Source organism: Biomphalaria glabrata, chromosome 16 (assembly GCF_947242115.1).
Source record: "Biomphalaria glabrata chromosome 16, xgBioGlab47.1, whole genome shotgun sequence".
NCBI classification, from domain to species: Eukaryota; Metazoa; Mollusca; class Gastropoda; family Planorbidae; genus Biomphalaria; species Biomphalaria glabrata.
Window position 1 is genome coordinate 24,043,107 of NC_074726.1, and position 19,994 is coordinate 24,063,100.

Genomic DNA, 19,994 nt, shown 5'->3' on the forward strand with positions numbered 1-19,994 from the left:
CCGTGGGATCTCGCCCCTCCCCCGACTCACATCCCTTTGTTTCTTTCTCTCCGCTCCATTCATTTTTTCTTTTTTTCTGTTAATAATTGTTTCCCATGGAAACCAAAATGGTGGGAGTGAAACAAACAAAAAGGAATAAATAAATATACAAAGGTTAATTGTTAAATGTGTGGAACAAATGTCTAGAAAAATACACTATACATAAAGAATATTCTCCCGGATTTTTAAACAAAAGGGTTGGGGGTGATAGTGCCAATGTCTTCATCAGAATAAATTAAGACAAGAAATGAAATGATTATTTAACTTGTTAATTATTATGTCTTCCCTTGATAAGCTGCTTCCAGTTGATCGAAACACTAGTTTTGACTGAAGAAGTTTAAGTGTGATAGAGAGAGTATTTATAATTGACGATCCCACACCCATTCTCGGATCAAGTTGACACTTTGCACAATTATTTGTTGTACCAACGAAATATGTATGAAACAAAAAAATGGCCCAATTAGTCAATTAATTAGTGGTAATTAATCAATTGTGTTTTATATATAGACAAAAAGGGAGATATATCTTGCTGTATGGGTAGAGATGGCAGTAATGGTGCTTTCGTTTCCCGTTTATATAAGCCTTGTTTTGTTTTTGTTTAAGATTTTTTTTGTATATTTTGCTTGTTTTATTTTTAACGTTTCCTACCATCACATCAAGATACTTTCAATGAAATATTTTAGCGTAAATAGTTTCAAGGGCTGTCCACGCATCACGCCCACTTCGATTATACTCTGTATGTGTTTTCCCTTCGTCATCCCTTCTTCTTGACGTCCTACGTGGACGCCCCCTTACACTGTGCTCGGTGTTACTGGGTCCAGTTTGTAGGTCAAAGGGCTGCCCCTGGCTGTAATTGTGCCAGCCTGGCACGGACACACGCGCGTTCTCTGATTCCTGATGTAGGCTGAAGTGGGAGAAGAGAAGGGTGTGGCGGCGGACGAGGAGACAGAGTGCTTCAGATCGATACGGAGGAGATGGAACTCGACCAGGATTTCGGTCGCTCGCCGAGCACAACTATATTAGACGTCGCCTCGCGAGTTCCTGCGCGTGCTGGTCCCAGGTTTTATTTTAATTTTTTTTTTAATTTTCAAAATGTTTGTGTTGTGTTCTATTTAAAAACATAATTGAGCATAAATAATAAATACAACGTTTTAGAATGTGCGTGATAAAGAATTGCCACTACTGACCTATATATTATTTTGTATAGCTATGGCAGCATTTTCACCGGTGATGAAATAGCATAGATTGAGAAGAATCACACGGCTTAATATAGGTCAGTGTTTCTATAGCTTTCAGTGCATACGCTTCTCAAAGTGTTAATGATTCTATGTATTTGTGTTTATTTGTTGTGTTTTTCCCCCAGCTTTTACATGTTGTGGATGACACACTATTCATATAACTCACAGTCTAGCGATAAATAAACCTTTACATTCATCCACTACAAACGCCTATTACAAGCTATATGGACAGGACCAACGCATAATGTTTCGACTCAGAACCGGAAACAACAGAATGAGACAACATAAGTTCCGGAAGCTCAATGTCGGGACTAGCGAAACCTGCCCTTGTGGAGCATCACCAGAGAATGCTGACCATGCCCTTCAAAAGCTACACACTACATCAAGAGACCTGAACAATACTCTGGCCCCAAAACCCTCCTATAAAAGAAAAAATATGCGGAGAGCTAGCTGATTTGGAAACCACTGCGCAGTTATCTCAGATATAGGATAGCTGATCTGAACCGTCCGACATGTAAAATGAGAACGAGGAAGAAGAAATCCACTAGATGTTCAATGTTTCAAAGGCGTTGAAGATTAACTTTTGCTCTGGCTAAATGACTATGTTCTCATATAATTAGCTCATGAGGAGACGACCCCGTATAACAGACATCTGCTCAGTGGACTTATTAGCTACCAGAAAGACGTATGTAGGAAAGGTTGAGTTAGACTCATTTTTTTAAACCATAAAAAATGGCGTCTATAAAAAGACAAATGTTTAATTTTTGTTTTGCTTCAATAGTGAACATGTACAAAGGGTGCCAGTTGTGACGATGCTCTGGGCTGCTTGGCCTTGTGTAATAATCCTAATATCGTGAAATGCTTAGCCATACTCTTTTGGGAGTTCTTAGTCCAGGTGTCTGCTAAAAGGGGTGTAAATATCACTAGCTCAATCACTTGTCATTTTTCGTTCAATCAGCCATGAGCTTATTACGAGCGGTGATTCAGGTATACGTCTCTTGGTACGCCTTTCCATTCAATGTCTACTTCACCTTTTCCGTAAGTATGTGTCCACTTGTTGGTCAACCTGTAATGTCTGTCAGTTGTAAGTAACCTTTCGACAGTCAATTTTGACTTCTTAAAGGTAAGTTAGTTACTCATTGGTTATTCAGTTAAAAAAAAGTTTTCATTTCTAATGGTCACTTTATTTTATTTCTTCTCCTACCAAATGGTCAAGTGAGAATGTTTCTGTGACTTGTGTCCATGTGTTTAGTCAAGACTAGCTCTTCAGCCACTCTGTAATTGTTTGTTTTATTAATATAAAATAGTTTCTATTAGATACACTTCATCAGTCCTATTCATAGTTTAATAATAATAATATAATAATAATAATAATAACCTACACAATGCTGATGTCAATATCGGTTTGGACGACGCAGGGCATGAGATTCGCCAATGGGAAGAAAAAACACTCCACGGAAAATTTCCGGCTTCATTACATGGGGACAACATCGACAAGGCTGCTTCCTTAACATGGCTCAAAGCAGGTCATCTCTACCCTGAAACAGAAGGCTTTGTTACAGCAATACAGGACAGAGTAATCAGGACAAAAAATTACGAGAAGCATATCCTGAAACTCAATGTTGTCGACAAATGCCGAAAATGTGGAAATGTGGGCGAGTCGATTGAACACATTATGGCAGGATGTCCAGCCCTATCAGAATCAGCCTACCTAGGTCGCCATAACCAAGTTGCAAAGTTAATACACCAACACCTGGCTTTGACGTACAAATTGATCGGTAAGGACACTCCCCCTTATTATAAATACTCTCCGCAAGAGGTTCTCGAGTCTACTGAACATCTGCTGTACTGGGACAGGCCTATTCTGACCGACAAAACGGTAGATTTCAATCGCCCGGATCTGCTGTTCATTGATAAAAAAGAAAAAACCGCTACCATTATCGATATCGCCGTACCACTGTCTCATAATTTGAGAAAAACTGAGATAGAAAAACAAAGAAAATATGGGAACCTAGGCTTGGAGATTAAGCGTCTATGGAAATTGTCCAAAATAACAATATACCCCATTGTTATATCAACCGAGGGGATAATAACAACTGACCTCACAGACACCTTCAAGGCCCTTAACATTCCTAGGAATATCTTCGTTGCCTGTCAGAGGGCGGTACTGCTGCAGACCTGCCACATCACCAGAAAATTCCTCAGTGGAAACTGTTAAAGGGACTACGATGAATTTTGTTTCTCTTTAGCGAAACTCGACCCTGGCAGTGCCAGAGAATGACTACTTGTTCATTTCTAACATAATAATAATAATCTTTATTATCCGTAAGGAAATTTGTCTTACAATTTGTGCATTACAATTTGTGAACATAGATTATTTTTCAGTAAGGGATAAGTGGTCAGTCCTCTCAGTAAGTGATATTATAAGTGGTCAGTCATCTATGTAAGGGATATTATAAGTGACCAGTCCTCTATGTAAGGGATAATATAAGTGGCCAGTCCTCTATGTAAGGGATATTATCAGTGGCCAGTCCTCTATGTAAGGGATATTATCAGTGGCCAGTCCTCTCAGTAAGGAATATTATAAGTGGTCAGTCCTCTATGTAAGGGATATTATCAGTGGCCAGTCCTCTCAGTAAGGAATATTATAAGTGGCCAGTCCTCTATGTAAGGGATATTATCTGTGGCCAGTCCTCTATGTAAGGATATTATCAGTGGCCAGTCCTCTATGTAAGGGATATTATAAGTGGTCAGTCCTCTATGTAAGGGATATTATCAGTGGCCAGTCCTCTATGTAAGGGATATTATAAGTGGTCAGTCCTCTCAGCAAGGGATATTATAAGTGGACAGTTCTCTCACTAATGGATAATTGGTCAGTCCTTTCAGTAGTGGATATGTGGAGAGTCCTCTCAGTAATGGATAATTTCCTCAGTCCTCTATGTAAGGGATAGTATAAGTGGCCAGTCCTCTATGTAAGGGATAATATAAGTGGCCAGTCCTCTCAGTAAGGAATATTATAAGTGGTCAGCCTTTTCAGTAAGGGATATTATAAGTGGTCAGTCCTCTATGTAAGGGATATTATAAGTGGACAGTCCCCTCAGTAAGGAATATTATAAGTGGACAGTCCTCTCAGCAAGGGATATTATAAGTGGACAGTCCTCTCAGTAGTGGATAAGTGGACAGTCCTCTCAGTAATGGATAATTGGTCAGTCCTTTCAGTAGTGGATACGTGGACATTCCTCTCAGTAATGGATAATTGGTCAGTCCTTTCAGTAGTGGATAAGTGGACAGTCCTCTCGGTAATGGATAATTGGTCAGTCCTTTCAGTAGTGGATAAGTGGACAGTCCTCTCCGTAATGGATTAGTCAGTCCTCTCGGTAATGGATACGTGGTCAGTCTCGTCAGTAATCTATAGTTGATAATTTGTTTAAGTTATTGAAAGGTTTCTGGTTGTCTCAGCCATTGATTGGTCAGTCTTCTAAATATTAGTCTTTTAGTCGTGGATAAGTGGTCAGTCTTACCAATAATCGATCATTCTTCTCAGCAATGAAAGAGTGGCCAATCTTCTTGAGAATAGATAAGTTGTCGATCTTCTAAAACAATGACTACTGTGTCTCTCACGGGAATGGCTCGTCATCCACTCTCTGAATAAAAGACACAGGTGTATACAAAACAGTGACACCATGAGCTTTAGTCTATCGGACTTGTGACCTTTTAAATGGACCTCATACTTTAAAGAACATATCATCACTTAAGATGATTCTTGAATCTTTCCAGCCTACAGTATTATTTTGAGCGTGTTCGGTTTGTCCATTTTTAGACTATTGGTCAGCTTTACATTATAATAGACAAACGGTCAGCTTTTTAGTATAAGGGAGATGTGGTCAGCTTTAAAGTTTAACAGACAAGTGGCCAGCTTTAAAGTTTAACAGACAAGTGGCCAGCTTTACAGTATTATCAATATGTGGTTAGCTTTACAGTATCACAGACATAGGTCAGCTTTACAGTATCACAGACATAATTCAGCGTTACAGTTTAACAGATATGTGGACAGCTATACAGTATAAAGGTCATATGATCAGTTTTACAGTCTAATGGACATATAGTCAGCTTTGCAGTATACCAGACATATGGTCAGCTTTGCAGTATAACATACATATGGTCAGCTTAACAATATAATGGACATATTGTCACCTTTACTGTATAATCGGAGATATAGTTATCGTTACAATAAAAAAAATGGATGTCTGTTTAGTTTTGCAGCATATAGGACATATGGTCAACTTTACGTACGGTATAAAGGACATGTCAGCTTTACAGTAACCCGGACATGTGGTCAGCTTTACAGTATAACGGCATGTGGTCACCTTTACTGTATATCGGATATGTGGTCAACTTCACAGTATTAAGGACATACGGTCAGTCAGTGGTCGATTGCTTAGATAGTGGCTATGATGCTATCAGCAGTTGTACCACTGATTTGATGGTATGTTTTAGTTCATCACTACACGACAAGCCGGACTAACTCCCAAAACAAAAAGATGAAAACCTGCTTAAAACCAAGAACTATTCAAGAGACAACCCCAGTGAAGGAACTATCTTGTCTTTCCGCCAAGCGAATAGTCCCCCATATCATCTTTGAAGTCATTGATCATATTCTCATGGTGGCCTGTTTTTTTTTTTCTTCCCTTCTCTCTCATGATGGGCGCTTGTGTTTCCTGGGTCAAAGTTCACAGCAGGACAGCACATTATTTTTCATCCCGATCCATATTCTTTCTGTTCGGTGATGGCCTCGTTTTAATTTCTGGAGCAAGTGCTGCCAACTGTTGTTTTTTTTTTTATCAACACTTTTATCTCTAATCAAAACATTTAAATTGCGTGCGTGTGTGTGTATTGATTATTAAATTATCATAGCTATCACTCCAAAAGATAACGACAAAATAGAATTTTATGATTTTTTAAAAATTGTATTCTAAACATGGAATGGGTTCTAAATTCTATCAAGTGACATTTCTCCATTGGTCTAGATTACAAACCTTGTATATAATGCTTGCAACTAATATTACTTCAGATTTCAGTCTATCACATTTTAATCTCACCATTTTCAACAGTTGGCATATTTATGCTAACTTAAGTCACTTGAAATGTGGCCGTTGCATTAAGCATTAATTTGAATTCGTGTGAGTATCAAGGGATGTCAGCAATACGCAAATCTTCAGACCACGTGACCATGTCATGGGGCTTTTTAAAACTTTCCTTTTTTTTTTTTTTCTCTTTGCTTTAAAAAAAAGTGTTGTTTATGTTATAGATCTACTTTCATGTTAGATTACTTGTTCTAAACCGTGTTGAAAAGTAGGCTCTGTAAAGTGTCCATTTCAGACTTAGCTATCTTGGGCTAGAAGATGTAATATCATCTGCCTTTATGGCCGACGTTTAGCGAGGGTGTTTTGTGACCAGCACAACGACCAACCGGCTGGACTCAGGGGCATCCTTAAAAAACAAACAACAGACATTTAAAAATCCCAGTTTCCAAAAGGCTCAAATCCGATATCCCTTGATTCTGATGTGAAGCTTTTTACCACTCAACCACAGTGCCTCTCTTGATGAATGCACGTCGCCTGACATATAAGAAAAGGAGCACGACAAGGCCTAACTTGTGCCTTTGTGCCAAAAATTAAAAAATATCAAATGTCATAAATATCATATATCATAAGTCTGCAATATCCATGTCCTAGGAAAATAACAATGTCACGTCATTGCTGCGCACGCGTGATATTTTTAATATGTTCAGAATAGAGCGAAAGTGTAAAACAAAATAAATTGTAACCATGGTTACTTTATTAAAAAATAAATGCGTATCTTTTCCATACCAATAGTATAAAAGCTTACACTACTTATAGTGAGCTCGCAATAAAGGAAACAAAAACCGCTAGTTCACTAATATCCTAATTAACTTGTTAAACACAATTAGGCCTATCTTTCAAAAACGTATATTTCAAATCGATTGACATCTAACATAGTTTTGTTAATAAAAGAAAAAGGGGATTAGATGTAACAGTTCATCGCCCACATGTAGGATGGTAAGCCTCTAGAAGCATGGCAGGCAACACGCTTGTTTAGATGTAACAGTTTATCGCCCACATGTAGGATGGTAAGCCTCTAGAAGCATGGCAGGCAACACGCTTGTTTAGATGTAACAGTTCATCGCCCACATGTAAGATGGTAAGCCTCTAGAAGCATGGCAGGCAACACGCTTGTTTAGATGTAACAGTTCATCGCCCACATGTAAGATGGTAAGCCTCTAGAAGCATGGCAGGCAACACCCTTGTTTAGATGTAACAGTTCATCGCCCACATGTAGGATGGTAAGCCTCTAGAAGCATGGCAGGCAACTCGCTTGTTTAGATGTAACAGTTCATCGCCCACATGTAAGATGGTAAGCCTCTAGAAGCATGGCAGGCAACTCGCTTGTCTTTTATTCATACACGCTACATACATGCGGACTGCTTGAAATCAAGAGGAGTCGACCAGTTGTGTTGAGCTCACTGTCACAGTCGGGTTTGCTTAGCAGAGAGCCTTATAGAGGTTTCTGTACCATACACTCCTAATCCAATACAATCTTATATAGCATGAAGATACTTCAGCTTCTTCTAATGTAGAATATGGGCGATGATCTAACGAAAATAATGTATTCTATTATCTCCCTTCCCTCATCTATAAATTGTAATAAATGTACTTATTTCATCTGAATAAAAGACAATCTTTGTCTTATTGTCAATGTTCCAGAGAATGTAATGGAAGGGCATGTTTACACAGAGTCTAAAATAGAGTATCTTTATATAATGGTATAATAATACTGAGAGTCCACATTATGTTTTACTTCTATGTTTATCTTGGTAATTCATCTTGTGGCTGATTGGGTTTGTCGTGCCTCACCACCATCCTGGTAGCTTTTTTTTTTTTTTCTTCTTCTTCTGTCGTGGATCGAACTGCGGCTAATGTTATTTACTCTATTGGTCGATACTTTGCTAATGTTTCCATTTCTCTGTGAGATTCTGTGTGTGTGTGTGTGTGTCATCACAGAGACGAAGAAGAAAGGGGGGAGGAGAGGGAATTAGCAGCGTGTAAACGCCAGAGATACGGTATGCTTTATCTCTGCGGAAAGTAGAGAGAGAGAGAGAGAGATGGAACATGGGAGGAACGACATGATTGCCATGGAGACACTAGGGGGGGTTCATTTTGAAGAGAAAGAGTGTGAGAGAGAGAGAGAGAGAGAGAGATGTCGGGGTGGGGAGCTCATCTGTTTGTCCGCTCAGTTCATTATTTTAATAAACACACGATTGATTGATCCCATCCCATCGTGGCTAGCCAGCTGTATCAATCCTTGGTATTACTGTCATTCGTCTCAGAGCACCTTCACAGAACTGAGGCGTAACGGGAGGGGGTGGGGGCGCCTCTGGTCTTTCTGTACATTTTTCTACACCATTCTCTTGTCGCTGTCATCTACTTCGCTCGTTCGGACAAACGTCGGGTTGTACTGGCAACTTAAGCCATAGGCGTAGATTGTTTAAGGCAGCGATGCCCAGACCACCACCTGCGGGCCACATCCGGTCCGAGGCACGGTACTATCCGGTCCTTCGAAAGTTCTGCCCACGGTATATAATAAGTCTACAGAGCTTTTTTTTTTTTAATTTAAAGGTGATACTTCACGAGACACGCGTATCGGAAATTTGTATGGGCAGAAAAAAATGCTGGGCACCTCAGGTGTAAGGCCCCTGACGTCTTTCCTTCCCCAGCCCTCCGTTTCCTTAAACAGCTGTGACATACAAATGAATAGTGAAGATATATGAAAGGATGAATAAAGTATTGAAAACTCCTCCCTACCCTCAAGAGATAAAAAGAGAGTAGAATACATTAAAAATAAAATGGACCAGCTCTCAACCAAATTGCAAGAATGACTAGACGCCATTTACAAGCTATCCCGACATGATCAACTAACAATTTTTCGTCTCCGAAACTGACGGACACAACTAAATGACACAACACACACACACACATTCTCCCCTACCCCCCCCCTACCCCGAAATAATATCCTTTGCTACGCCCATGCACGTAACTCATTCACTCCTAAATAACCAATAAAACAAATCTAAGTATGAATATTATTGATTTTGTGAAAGTGTAGTCACTTTAAAGTTGACATCGCGTCTGTAGAAGAGATACGAAAACGACACACATACGACTAAGCGAGACGACTCACCCATAACACAGGAACAACAGGGTCCGGTCAAAATGATATGGATGTAGGTACTGACCATTACGGGGCAGAGTGGTAAAACGTTTGGCTTCCGACGGGGTCTTGGGTTCAAGACTGGGATTTTTAATTAAGATTTATAGGCTGCCTCGCAGTCCAGCCAGCTCTATGGGTTCCTGACTTGCGCTGAGGAGGTAAGGGCGGTTGGTGGTTGTTGTGCTGGCCTCATGACACCCTCGTTAATCGTAGGCCATAGAAACAGACGAGCTATACGTCATCTGTCCCTATTGACTGCAAATTTAAATGTACTACCATAGTAGGTAAACTAAGACCCCTTAGACAATTTATTGAAGTCAAGAGTCACTGTTTTGTTGTATACGTGTCGTACCGCCATGTTTAACGATTTAATGCTATTGGGAACCAATTCCAACCTTGACAAGATATTGTGATATTTCTGATGGTTGATACTGTCCCCACCCCATTTCCCTTCTCTCTCCCCCCCCCCACCGTGTGTGCGCGTTCGTGCGCGCGCCAGTCGTAGTTTCTATTTCCGTGTATGCAATCATTTGTTGGTAGTGGCACATTGTACTAACAACATTCAAGTCTACTCTTGACCATCTTAGTAGTCACGTCTTACTGTTGATTCCTTTCTTTGGTTGTACTATGACATTATAACTGCATTTTATAGATGTATAGTCATTGGCGAGTTATATCTTTAGTAGATGGTGATATGTGTTTCCCATAATTAGTGGTAGAAGTGTGATGCTGTCTAATGACTTGCACACCGTTAACAGTGTAGAGAAAAAAGGTATCACTGACCACTATATCATGTTAACACTGATTGATGATGATAGAAACTACGCCAAATGCTGTTCAATAAATGGGCTAACCCCCCCCCCCCCTTTCCCATTATCGCTTGCCTCTCTGGTCGAAAATCGACCAGGCGAAATTCCATTACGATTTCTTTTGGTGAGTTTCAGAAATGGCCTCTTTCTACCTTACCACTCCACCGGCCTGCTTCTCCTTCTTCACACATCTTATTCCCACTAAAACTGCAGACCTTTTTGTGAAACACACACACACATTGTGTCCCCCACTATTACAACTGCTTATGGATCATTAAAATATGTTTTCTTTTTTTTTTTAAATCGATTCTCGTCTACACGCCCACCCTGTCTTCTCTCCCCTGTTCCCCCGTTGCTTTTCAACTTATTTAAGAATGGCCGCCTCTCGTTTAATAGTCTTGAGATATTTGTGTCTAATATTCCACTGACCTTATTCCGTTTTTCAACTCTTTGATACGCAGGTGACACTTTGTTCTACTCAGGCTATTTGGCAACCTATTTGAAAGTCAACTGACAAAGGAAAAGTTCAAACTTCACATACATTTTCTAATCGTTCAGAATTGATGGCGTTTTGTTTTCTCACGATGTGTGCATAGGTTTGTTGGCTCTTCACTCTTTGGAGATTGACTTATGAACCCAAAAAAATTTTTGTAAAAATCGATTCCTACTTAATAAAACTGATGGTGGTGTTCCTGATGGTGTTCTATCATTTCTCATTCTGTTTCTTTCTTGTAATGCGTCATTATTTGCAAGAGGCTTTCCCGTCAGATTGGCGAAATCAAGTTCTTCAATTAACAGTCCAACTAAAGATTTTACAAGAGCTTGTGGACTGGTTCTTCATGTCTAAAATACACATTAAAAAAGTGCGCTAAATGAACAAAACATCTATGTATTTATTAAACTCTTTACTGAATACAAAGAAATAGTTGAATCGAGTGCGAAAATACCCACTGAAGCTGTGTTTACAAAAAAAAAACGTGTTTTTTCTTTGAGGTCTGTCTAAACAATTTTATTGATGAAAAGACTGCATTCCTCATTAATCTTCAGACTCGAAGACAAGCCTTATTATGTCTGTAGCTGGAGGGGCCCATTAGCCAGAACTGGCATCCCACCTAGGAGAAGGAAAACTCTGAATTCAAACCTCTACTGCTTGCATTGCAGCTATGCCTTAACATGGGAAAGGCTTTGGGAGTCAACCCTGAGGAAAAATCATGAGCCAGGGACCTTTAGGCAGTTTGCAGCATATAGTGCTATACACTGGCAGAGCCTGCTCTGCTGCTTACCCCAGTCTGTATCCGCTTACCCCAAACTGTATGGCATTTGTGGTTCCTTTGGATAGAGGAGCTGTGGGTAGAGAGAGGACCTGCTGTGTGGGTAACATCGTTCCAACCGTAGCTAATGCTCATTCGTCGGTTTCATTTCTATGTACTTTGTGACTGAAGCCATAGAGAGCTGTCTGTAACATGCTCAAAGAACCTTGAGTCAGCATCAATGTCAACAGCACTATGTGAATTCCATTATAATTAATATTATTATTATGTGAAAAACGAACTAATATTGATTCTCTGACACTGTTATTATGGACACAACCTTTTTTTTTTCAATATATTTTTTCATTGAACTAGCTTATATTAATTCATTTAGAAATTTGTTTATTTCCAATGTTCTCTCTATTGTTTCAGGAAATTGTCAATCCTGATGGGACACCTGTGGTGGAAACATTTCGAATCCCTACCATCAACAAAGCTTCACTATATCATGAGGTCAGCATGACATTGTATTTCTGCATGTGTTTTGTTTTTACCCCCAGGGAACATGAGGCCACATTACTTTGATCTAACAAAATATTGGTTAATCTAGTTTAAACAATTGTACTCATTTCATACACAAAGTCAAATAATGAGAGAATATAAGATTTTTTTTTTGAAGTAACAGAATTAAGAATTGAATTTGAATCTTCTTTTGTAACACTTTAATGTAATTTAGTATGGATTGAAAATGTGATATATTGAACTTTTGAATCTTTAAATGCTTATATTTCTTTCTGATACATTTATTTTCTAAGCTAAGAATATCTGTAACTAATAATCTCAAAGAAGACATTTATATTGCTCTAACTGTTTCAAGAACTAGATATTCTCATCTAGATAACTTAAGCTAAGTATTAAAACTGCAATGAAATCCTTATAGCTGCCTTTGCATTGATCTTTCCAGTCCAAGATCCCCGGGGTGACTGAGCCATTGACAGAGCAGTCTCTGAGGTCACTTAACAAGTCACACTCGGTATGGAAGAGTGGACCATACCAGCAACATGAACGCTTTCTTGCTCAGAACAGGTTTGGTTTTTTTTTCCTTTCTAAAGTGTTCTTATTGGTTTTTCTTTGATTTCTCTTGGGGGAGGGGGATCCACTTTTGAAAGGAGTCTGACACAACTGAAAATAACTTTTAGATTGGGGAAGCTGGAAAACAAAAAAGTGTTTAACTCAGAAGTATAAAGGTAAGGAAATGGGTTTCAATCCTCAATTAAAATACTGAACTACAAATATGTGGTTGGACAGAACAGTTTCTGACTTAGCAAAGAAACATGAAGCTTTTCCTCTGATTAATTTAAAATAATCTACTCCTCTCCCATTGTCTCTTCAACCACCTCTCCCTCTGACTCTCCCATTTCTTCAACCACCTCTCCCTCTGAGTCTCCCATTTCTTCAACCACCTCTCCCTCTGACTCTCCCATTTCTTCAACCACCTCTCCCTCTGACTCTCCCATTTCTTCAACTGCCTCTCCCTCTGACTCTCCCATTTCTTCAACCACCTCTCCCTCTGTCTCCCATTTCTTCAACCACCTCTCCCTCTGACTCTCCCACTTCTTCAACCACCTCTCCCTCTGACCATTAAAACACGTCAGATCTGAACTCATCTCCTTTCCATTAGGAATAAAACAGAAAGATTTTAAAACTCCTTTATCCCACTTTCGGTAATAGTGTTACAAGGTCATCTGTGGTCATCGACAAGTACATAGAAGTCTAATACATAAAGTGCTGGTTGTGAGCCGAAATCTAGTTCAGGCATAACCATTGTCCGCCGGTAGTCGATTTAGATTTTCTTTTCAACGTTTACCTCTGTCCTAAGCAGCAGGTTTTCATTTGGTCTCTAATGTGTATCCTGTGGCCTTTGTAAGTGACCTCCAGCTGTCTCGTTCTGAAGCCGCCTGCAACCAGGTGCCACGAATAGTTCTGGGACGTCTTGTGCCAGAATTTCTGGCTTGGTGAGTCTTTTTGTAAGATTGATGATATGCATATGCCAAAAGATTTATCTTCCATTGTAATCATTCTTGTGAATGGTGGTGACTGCTGCATCATTGGCAAATTACTATTCCCTAATCTATATATGCTGTCTTTTGGTTTAGGCTTAAAGTCGAGCCAGGTTTCCCTTGGAACTTCTTTGGATATACATTCCATCTTCCTTGGATTTCAAGATGCTGGCAATTACAACCGAAAACAATATGCAAAATGCTGTATGGAGAAAGGCCCTGAGATGGATTTGTCAAACTGTACTAAACCCTGCATGTTCCAGTAGCCTATTTGGACAACCAATTTTCTTTTGTATGGAAACTGACCACATCTTCAACAGCTTGGTCAAGTTGATAAAAGCTATAAAGAGTGGCTTTATTTGTTCTCTGCTCTTCTTCTATAGGTTCCTCAATTAGAGAATCATATCTGTTGTAGATCTACCTGCCCTAAAGCCACATTGTGACTCAGGATAAACTCATTCAGACATGATCTTCAACCATTTTAGTAATACTCTTTCATAAGCCTTTTCAACAACGCTTAGCAGTGAAATATCTATCATTGTTACATTCAGAACATTTGACCTAGTTTTTATAAATTGTAACAATGGTTTGCATTTTTAGTCCTGTGGAAACCTTCCAAGTTCTCAACACAGGCTTAGCAGTTCCTGAAGTGGCTTCATTTAGGTATGCTTTCCAGTGAGAATGGCTTCTGCAGGAATTCCATCTCCTCTAGGTGCTTTCCATAGTGGCTTTTGCTCTGTTAATTTACAGGGGCGTTTCATCTAATGCATCCATAACTAGAAGTGTTGTGAAGTTAAACAAAGTGGTGGCAAAGATAGCATATTTGATCTGCTAGAGTTCTGGATAATGATCTACCCATTTCTCCATTAGCTGTGCACCATCTTCCTTTTTTTTTTTAATTGAGCGGATCAAATCTGCTGGTTTGAGGTCCTTTGGCTTTTTTCCATTCCTTCTGATGTTGTTACAGATTTGAAAACTCTCTAAGCATGTTTAGGAAAATTTTGCCCTTCACACACTAAAAAATATATAAACATTAGTCTAATGAAAAATGCATATTAAACTTATTTTAAAGTAGAAAAATTAAATTTACAAGCACTCTATTTCTTTTTTCTAAAATATTGCATTTACAGATATTAGTATAATTATCATTATTAAGTGGTTTGTTTTTTAAAGCTTTCACAAAAATTCTGACCCAGAGCCTCCACAATTTTAAAACCGGCCCTACTGCTTGGTGTCCAAACTGTTGAACCATGAAAAGAATTATAAATATATAGATTTTGAAATTTTAATTCATTTTCTTTGTAGTTTGAAATGCAGTAGATGATAAGTAACATAAAAAGTTTTTTAAAATCATCAATTCTTCCTTTATGAAGCTGATAAAGTTCTATAATTTCCAATCATGAAAGTCAGATTCTTGTAATGCTTCAATATTGTGAAAACATGAAACTTGCCATTTTGTCTAGTGTGTTTTTGACAATGTAATCTTCTACTGATTAATAAAAAAAAAAAAATATTTTTTTCCAGTAAGCTTGCAAGTTCTTCTACCATAGTCCAGCTCATAAACATATCTTTATTTATTCATTGCCTTAATGAATACAAAGAAAGATTTGAGTCACATTAGGGAGTACACAATGGAAGCTGGTCTTAATTTAATTTAGAGATGATTATATTTTGAAAAATTATAGCTGTCAACCCAGTTACATAAACTGTCAAATTTCTAGGAAAATCATTAAAAGGTTTTGAACTCGTGAGGAAATTGTAAGCTAATAAGAGGAATTAAGTAAAACTACGCACCAACACTCACACACTCGCAAAATGATAAATTCTGAAGGTAAATTTGTTTCATTTTCTTGTGACATTTCAGGTTCAACATTTTAACGTTTGTGATGCACTGCTACAATAATTCCATTGACAGATTCCATGAGCTTTCACTGAAAGCATTGTGTACAGCACTGATCAGGTGAGACCCTAGTTTAGACAACACATCTGTACTTCACATTGTCTTATCTTAAAAGGGTTTGCTTAACAAGCAGAATATTTTTAAAAATCTTTTTAATTAAAAAAAAACTTATTTAAGGGGAAGAACACTGCACTTACAACTATATTTGTCATTAATGTAGAAGTTATTTCCCTTATTAAGTATCAAACAAAATAATAATAAGATGTTAGAAGCTCCTTACATTATAAAGAAATATAAACAAAAGCCACATAGAAGCACAATCTAACCAATCATCTAATAAGATGTTTATTAAATTTTGTTTTGTGGTATGATTTTAATTAAAAGCTTAAAATGTTACTATCATGGTCATGTGAGGTGGTTGAGTGATTAAGCCCTTGGCTTCCAAACCTGGGGTTCTGGGTTTGAAGAATGGGATTTTAAATTTCAGGATTTTTAGGGCGCGCCTGAGTCCACCCACTTCTAATGGGTACCTGACTTTAATTGGGGAAAGTAAAGGCAGTTGGTCATTTTGCTGGCCACACGACACCCTGATCAATAATCATTGGCCATAGAAACAGGGGACCTCAACATCATCTGCCTCATAGATCACAAGGTCTGAAAGGGAAACTTTACTGTACTATGTGGTATGCTTTCTGTACTGTGGTTTAGTGGTCTCATGGGTCCTGGGCTCCAAGCCTGCCCACTGCCATTCCCCATCATCCTGTGGGAGGTTTGGACCAGGATGTAATTATTTTAAAGTTTGAATAAACATCCCAAAAATGTAAAACAACTTTAAAAAAAAAATTTGTTGTTGCCAGACTTGATTTTAGCATTTAGAAAATACATACATTGTATAGCAACAACTGCTGCAAGTAAATGATGTAAAGTAGAAAAAATATCAAATTTTAACTATTTATTTCTAAATATTATATTTCTACACACACATATATATATATACTGAATGTTCTATTTGTTTATCCAGTCTGAATGAATCAGGATTCTCTCAAAGCAATGAGTTTAAACAACTGCCCATGATTTCCTTATTCCCTTCCCTTATTGTGGAGATGCTGGTGGCAGTTTATTTTGCTATGTAAGTTATTTCTTCTCTGTGATTGCTAACTTGATATATTTGATGTATGTGTTTGTCTGCCTCTAATGTTTTGTGTGTAAATGTTAAGATATAGGAGGGGGAGGGACCACAGTTGGAGTAGATAAAGAATGTCCTGGGAAAAACATTATATCTTTCTATCTTTAAACTTAAACAAGCTAACTTTAAAAAAAAATGTTTTCACATAAAACAAAGAACTGCACATTCACAGCCATATCTTTCAATACCGTAACATGTAGTTTTCCTTTTTCTATATCAGACAACATCAAATAATTTCCACTAATTAATTAATTAATTGTTTTTTTCTTTTTTTATTGATTCATGTTTTGTTAGGGGCGATGAATAATTGTGCAAATTTTTAACTTTGATAGCAGAATGGGAAGTGGGAGAAATAACTGTATACAAAATGTGTACCAGACAGACAGATGGATTGAGTTGATATAAGTTTGTTCAAATATAATGTTTCACCTAATGAACCTTTTCATTCAATAATTGAAAGGAAAAAAAAAATTCATTTTCACACAAGCTTACAGAATTTCTAACAAATAACCAATCCTACCTGTTCTGTGTAAGCAGGTTCAATGGACAAAAGAAGACAGCCTTGGCAGCCATCCAGGTGGCCCACCAAAGAGCAAGCTTTGAGTTGTACTCGGATGTTTTACTGGTAAGTACTTTTTTAAATACATCTTTTTCTGTACTCCTCATAAAACATGTAGAGTTAACAAGTTGTCTGACTAGATTTGAACTAGATTCATGATCTTTTACAAACTAGCAGGTTGGCTATATGTAGTTGAACTAGACTGTTGAAGTTTGTAGAATGAACAATTTGACTATAAAAAGATATAAAGTAAAGTAAAATTAAAGTCCCCCTTTCAGACAGATGATGTAAAGGTCATCTGTTTCTGTGGCCTACGATTAACGAGGATGTCCGCACAATGTAGTCAGCAAAATGACCAGCCGCCTTTACTATTCCCCAACTAATGTCAGGTACCCATTAGAGCTTGGTTGACTCAGAGGCACTTTAAGATCCCAAAATTAATAATCCTAGTCTTCACCAGGATTTGAACCTGGGACCCACAGTTTGAAAGCCAAGTGCTTTACCACTCAGCCACCATGCCTCCATAAAAAGTTATAGAAGGCTTTTTGATATCAAGTAGTGAAAGAGACAGTCAAAGAACTCTCACAAAGGCCATGGGACACACTTTTGAGGTCCAAAGAAAAAAGTAGTATAGAAGTTCAAGTTGTAAAGAAAACTTAAGTAGACCTCCTATGGATAACGGCTTTGTCTGCATCATTGCTGGCAAAATATGCAGGTCGCTACTGGGTTTGCATTGTCCTTTGAACTACTGCACTCTTCCTTAATCTTGGGAATTGAAGACATTACCATTATTAAACAACTATATGAAGTTAAACAAGGCTGTTGGATTGAAGGTTCAATTCTTGTTTATATTAACTAATCATACAATTCCATATTAACATTTTGTGAATTCTGATATATTTTACTTTAGTTTTATCTACTGAAGAATAATTCATTATATATCCTAAAGGGTTGCTAAGTGAACTCAAGAATCAATATCTACTTAAAAGATTTTTCTTACTTAACCTTCCTAATCCAGGGCAACTCTTAAGACTTGCTAATTGAAGCTCTATAAAGAAATTTGAAATTTACTCCATCAGCTTAATTGTAACACAACAAAGTAATATTAATTCTGAAAAGAAATCAAGCTCTCCCATTTTGTAGTGATTTATTTAGTCATAATTTTAAAATATGGTCTATGTTGCTTCACAGATAACAAATGCCATGATCAATTCTTATCACCGAGGAAATTTCTCCTTTGATAACCATGAAGTCAACATAGAGGCACAGAAAACAGCCCATGCAGTGAAACACAGAATAACAAATGCTTCTTTTAAAGCCACAAAGTTGCCAGGTGGGGCTTCTTAGATACAAAAAAAATCTTTTTTAAAAATATTATCAGTTTTTTTTTGTGTGATTATTTTGTTGTCTTTTTTCCATTTAAGTCTGTGTTAAATGCTATTTGGTTCTTGATTTTATATCTTAAATGAAACCAATGGTATTATTATGAGAATGAAACAGTACAAATATTTTTAAAGGGTGTCTTTTTAATATTTATTGATTGGTCTAATAAGAAAAAGATAATGACAGCTATGAACATGAGTGTAAAATGTTATTGTAAGTGGCTATGACCAAGTATTAGGCTTAAAATGTCAAGATTATTATTTATTTGTTTTTTTTTCTTCACTGTTTGACCATTTTGACTGTCTGTGATGACTGCTGTCCTTTTAGTAAGTCACTTGTAAGAAATAGCAATTCATAACTTGCTGATTTTTTTATTTTTTTTTACCAATTTTTTTTTTCTTTTATTTATCAAATATTTAATGATTTCATTTGTTTGCATACAATTGTTATGGGAAAATAAAGAAGAAGAATCAGCAATAAAACAATGAATACTATAAATAAAGTTATACAAATCATTTTTAATAAGCTCTAGCTTTAGTCAATAATTTGAAATAAGTAAAATAGCATTAGTCAATAATTTAAAATTTAAAAGAATATATATTTCTAGTGATGGGAACTAAACTAACTTTTAAAAGTTAACCTAAAACTAGTTATCAACTAAAATAAAGTAGTTAAACTATTAGTTTATCATGAATTTCAAAATATAGTTAAACTAAACTAAAGAAAATTAATTAAACTATAACAAACGTGGTTGAACTAGAAATATTTATCCATAATAAAATCAGTACTAAGGAATATGTTTCTTATATAAACGTTAATGCACAATAAAATTTAAAAAAAAGATGTCTAAATAAATATGTGTGCTTGTATTTTTGCCTTCAATTAAAACCTTTAGAAAAGAACGGTACTCTTTTTTTAAAAATTATATTAACTTATTATATAACGGAAAATTTTACTTATACCAGTAAGTTTAAAATCTCATTAAATAACATACAATTAGAGTTTAAAAGTTAGATCTAGTAACCAATGAAATAGAAATGAAATCGTTGGAGTTTTAAGAAACATTTGACCGTATAACTATTTCATAGTGTAAAAGACATGCTTGACTAACCATGCCGATGTGCTATTTTATATTTGACCACTAAAAATACAACTAACACTATTGCATATCCGTTAAACGATCAAGGGAAAAAAAAACAGGGTGGCTTGTCATTATGGACTGCACACTCAGTACACTATATAGGCCTACATGTGTACGTCTATCCGGTCAGGTTGTTAAAA

General features: G+C 37.1%; 1 protein-coding gene across 1 annotated transcript in view; it reads left to right on the top strand.

Annotated features, from left to right (window-relative positions):
• Nucleotides 1–19,994, top strand: part of LOC106059791 (hyccin-like) — a 110,943-nt gene that overhangs the window by 86,440 nt on the left and 4,509 nt on the right. The window contains exons 7-12 of the mRNA XM_013217474.2: nt 12,058–12,138; nt 12,590–12,711; nt 15,550–15,645; nt 16,607–16,714; nt 17,309–17,396; nt 18,522–18,663. Coding sequence (XP_013072928.2) covers nt 12,058–12,138; nt 12,590–12,711; nt 15,550–15,645; nt 16,607–16,714; nt 17,309–17,396; nt 18,522–18,663 — 637 coding nt within the window. The remainder of the gene's footprint in view (nt 1–12,057; nt 12,139–12,589; nt 12,712–15,549; nt 15,646–16,606; nt 16,715–17,308; nt 17,397–18,521; nt 18,664–19,994) is intronic.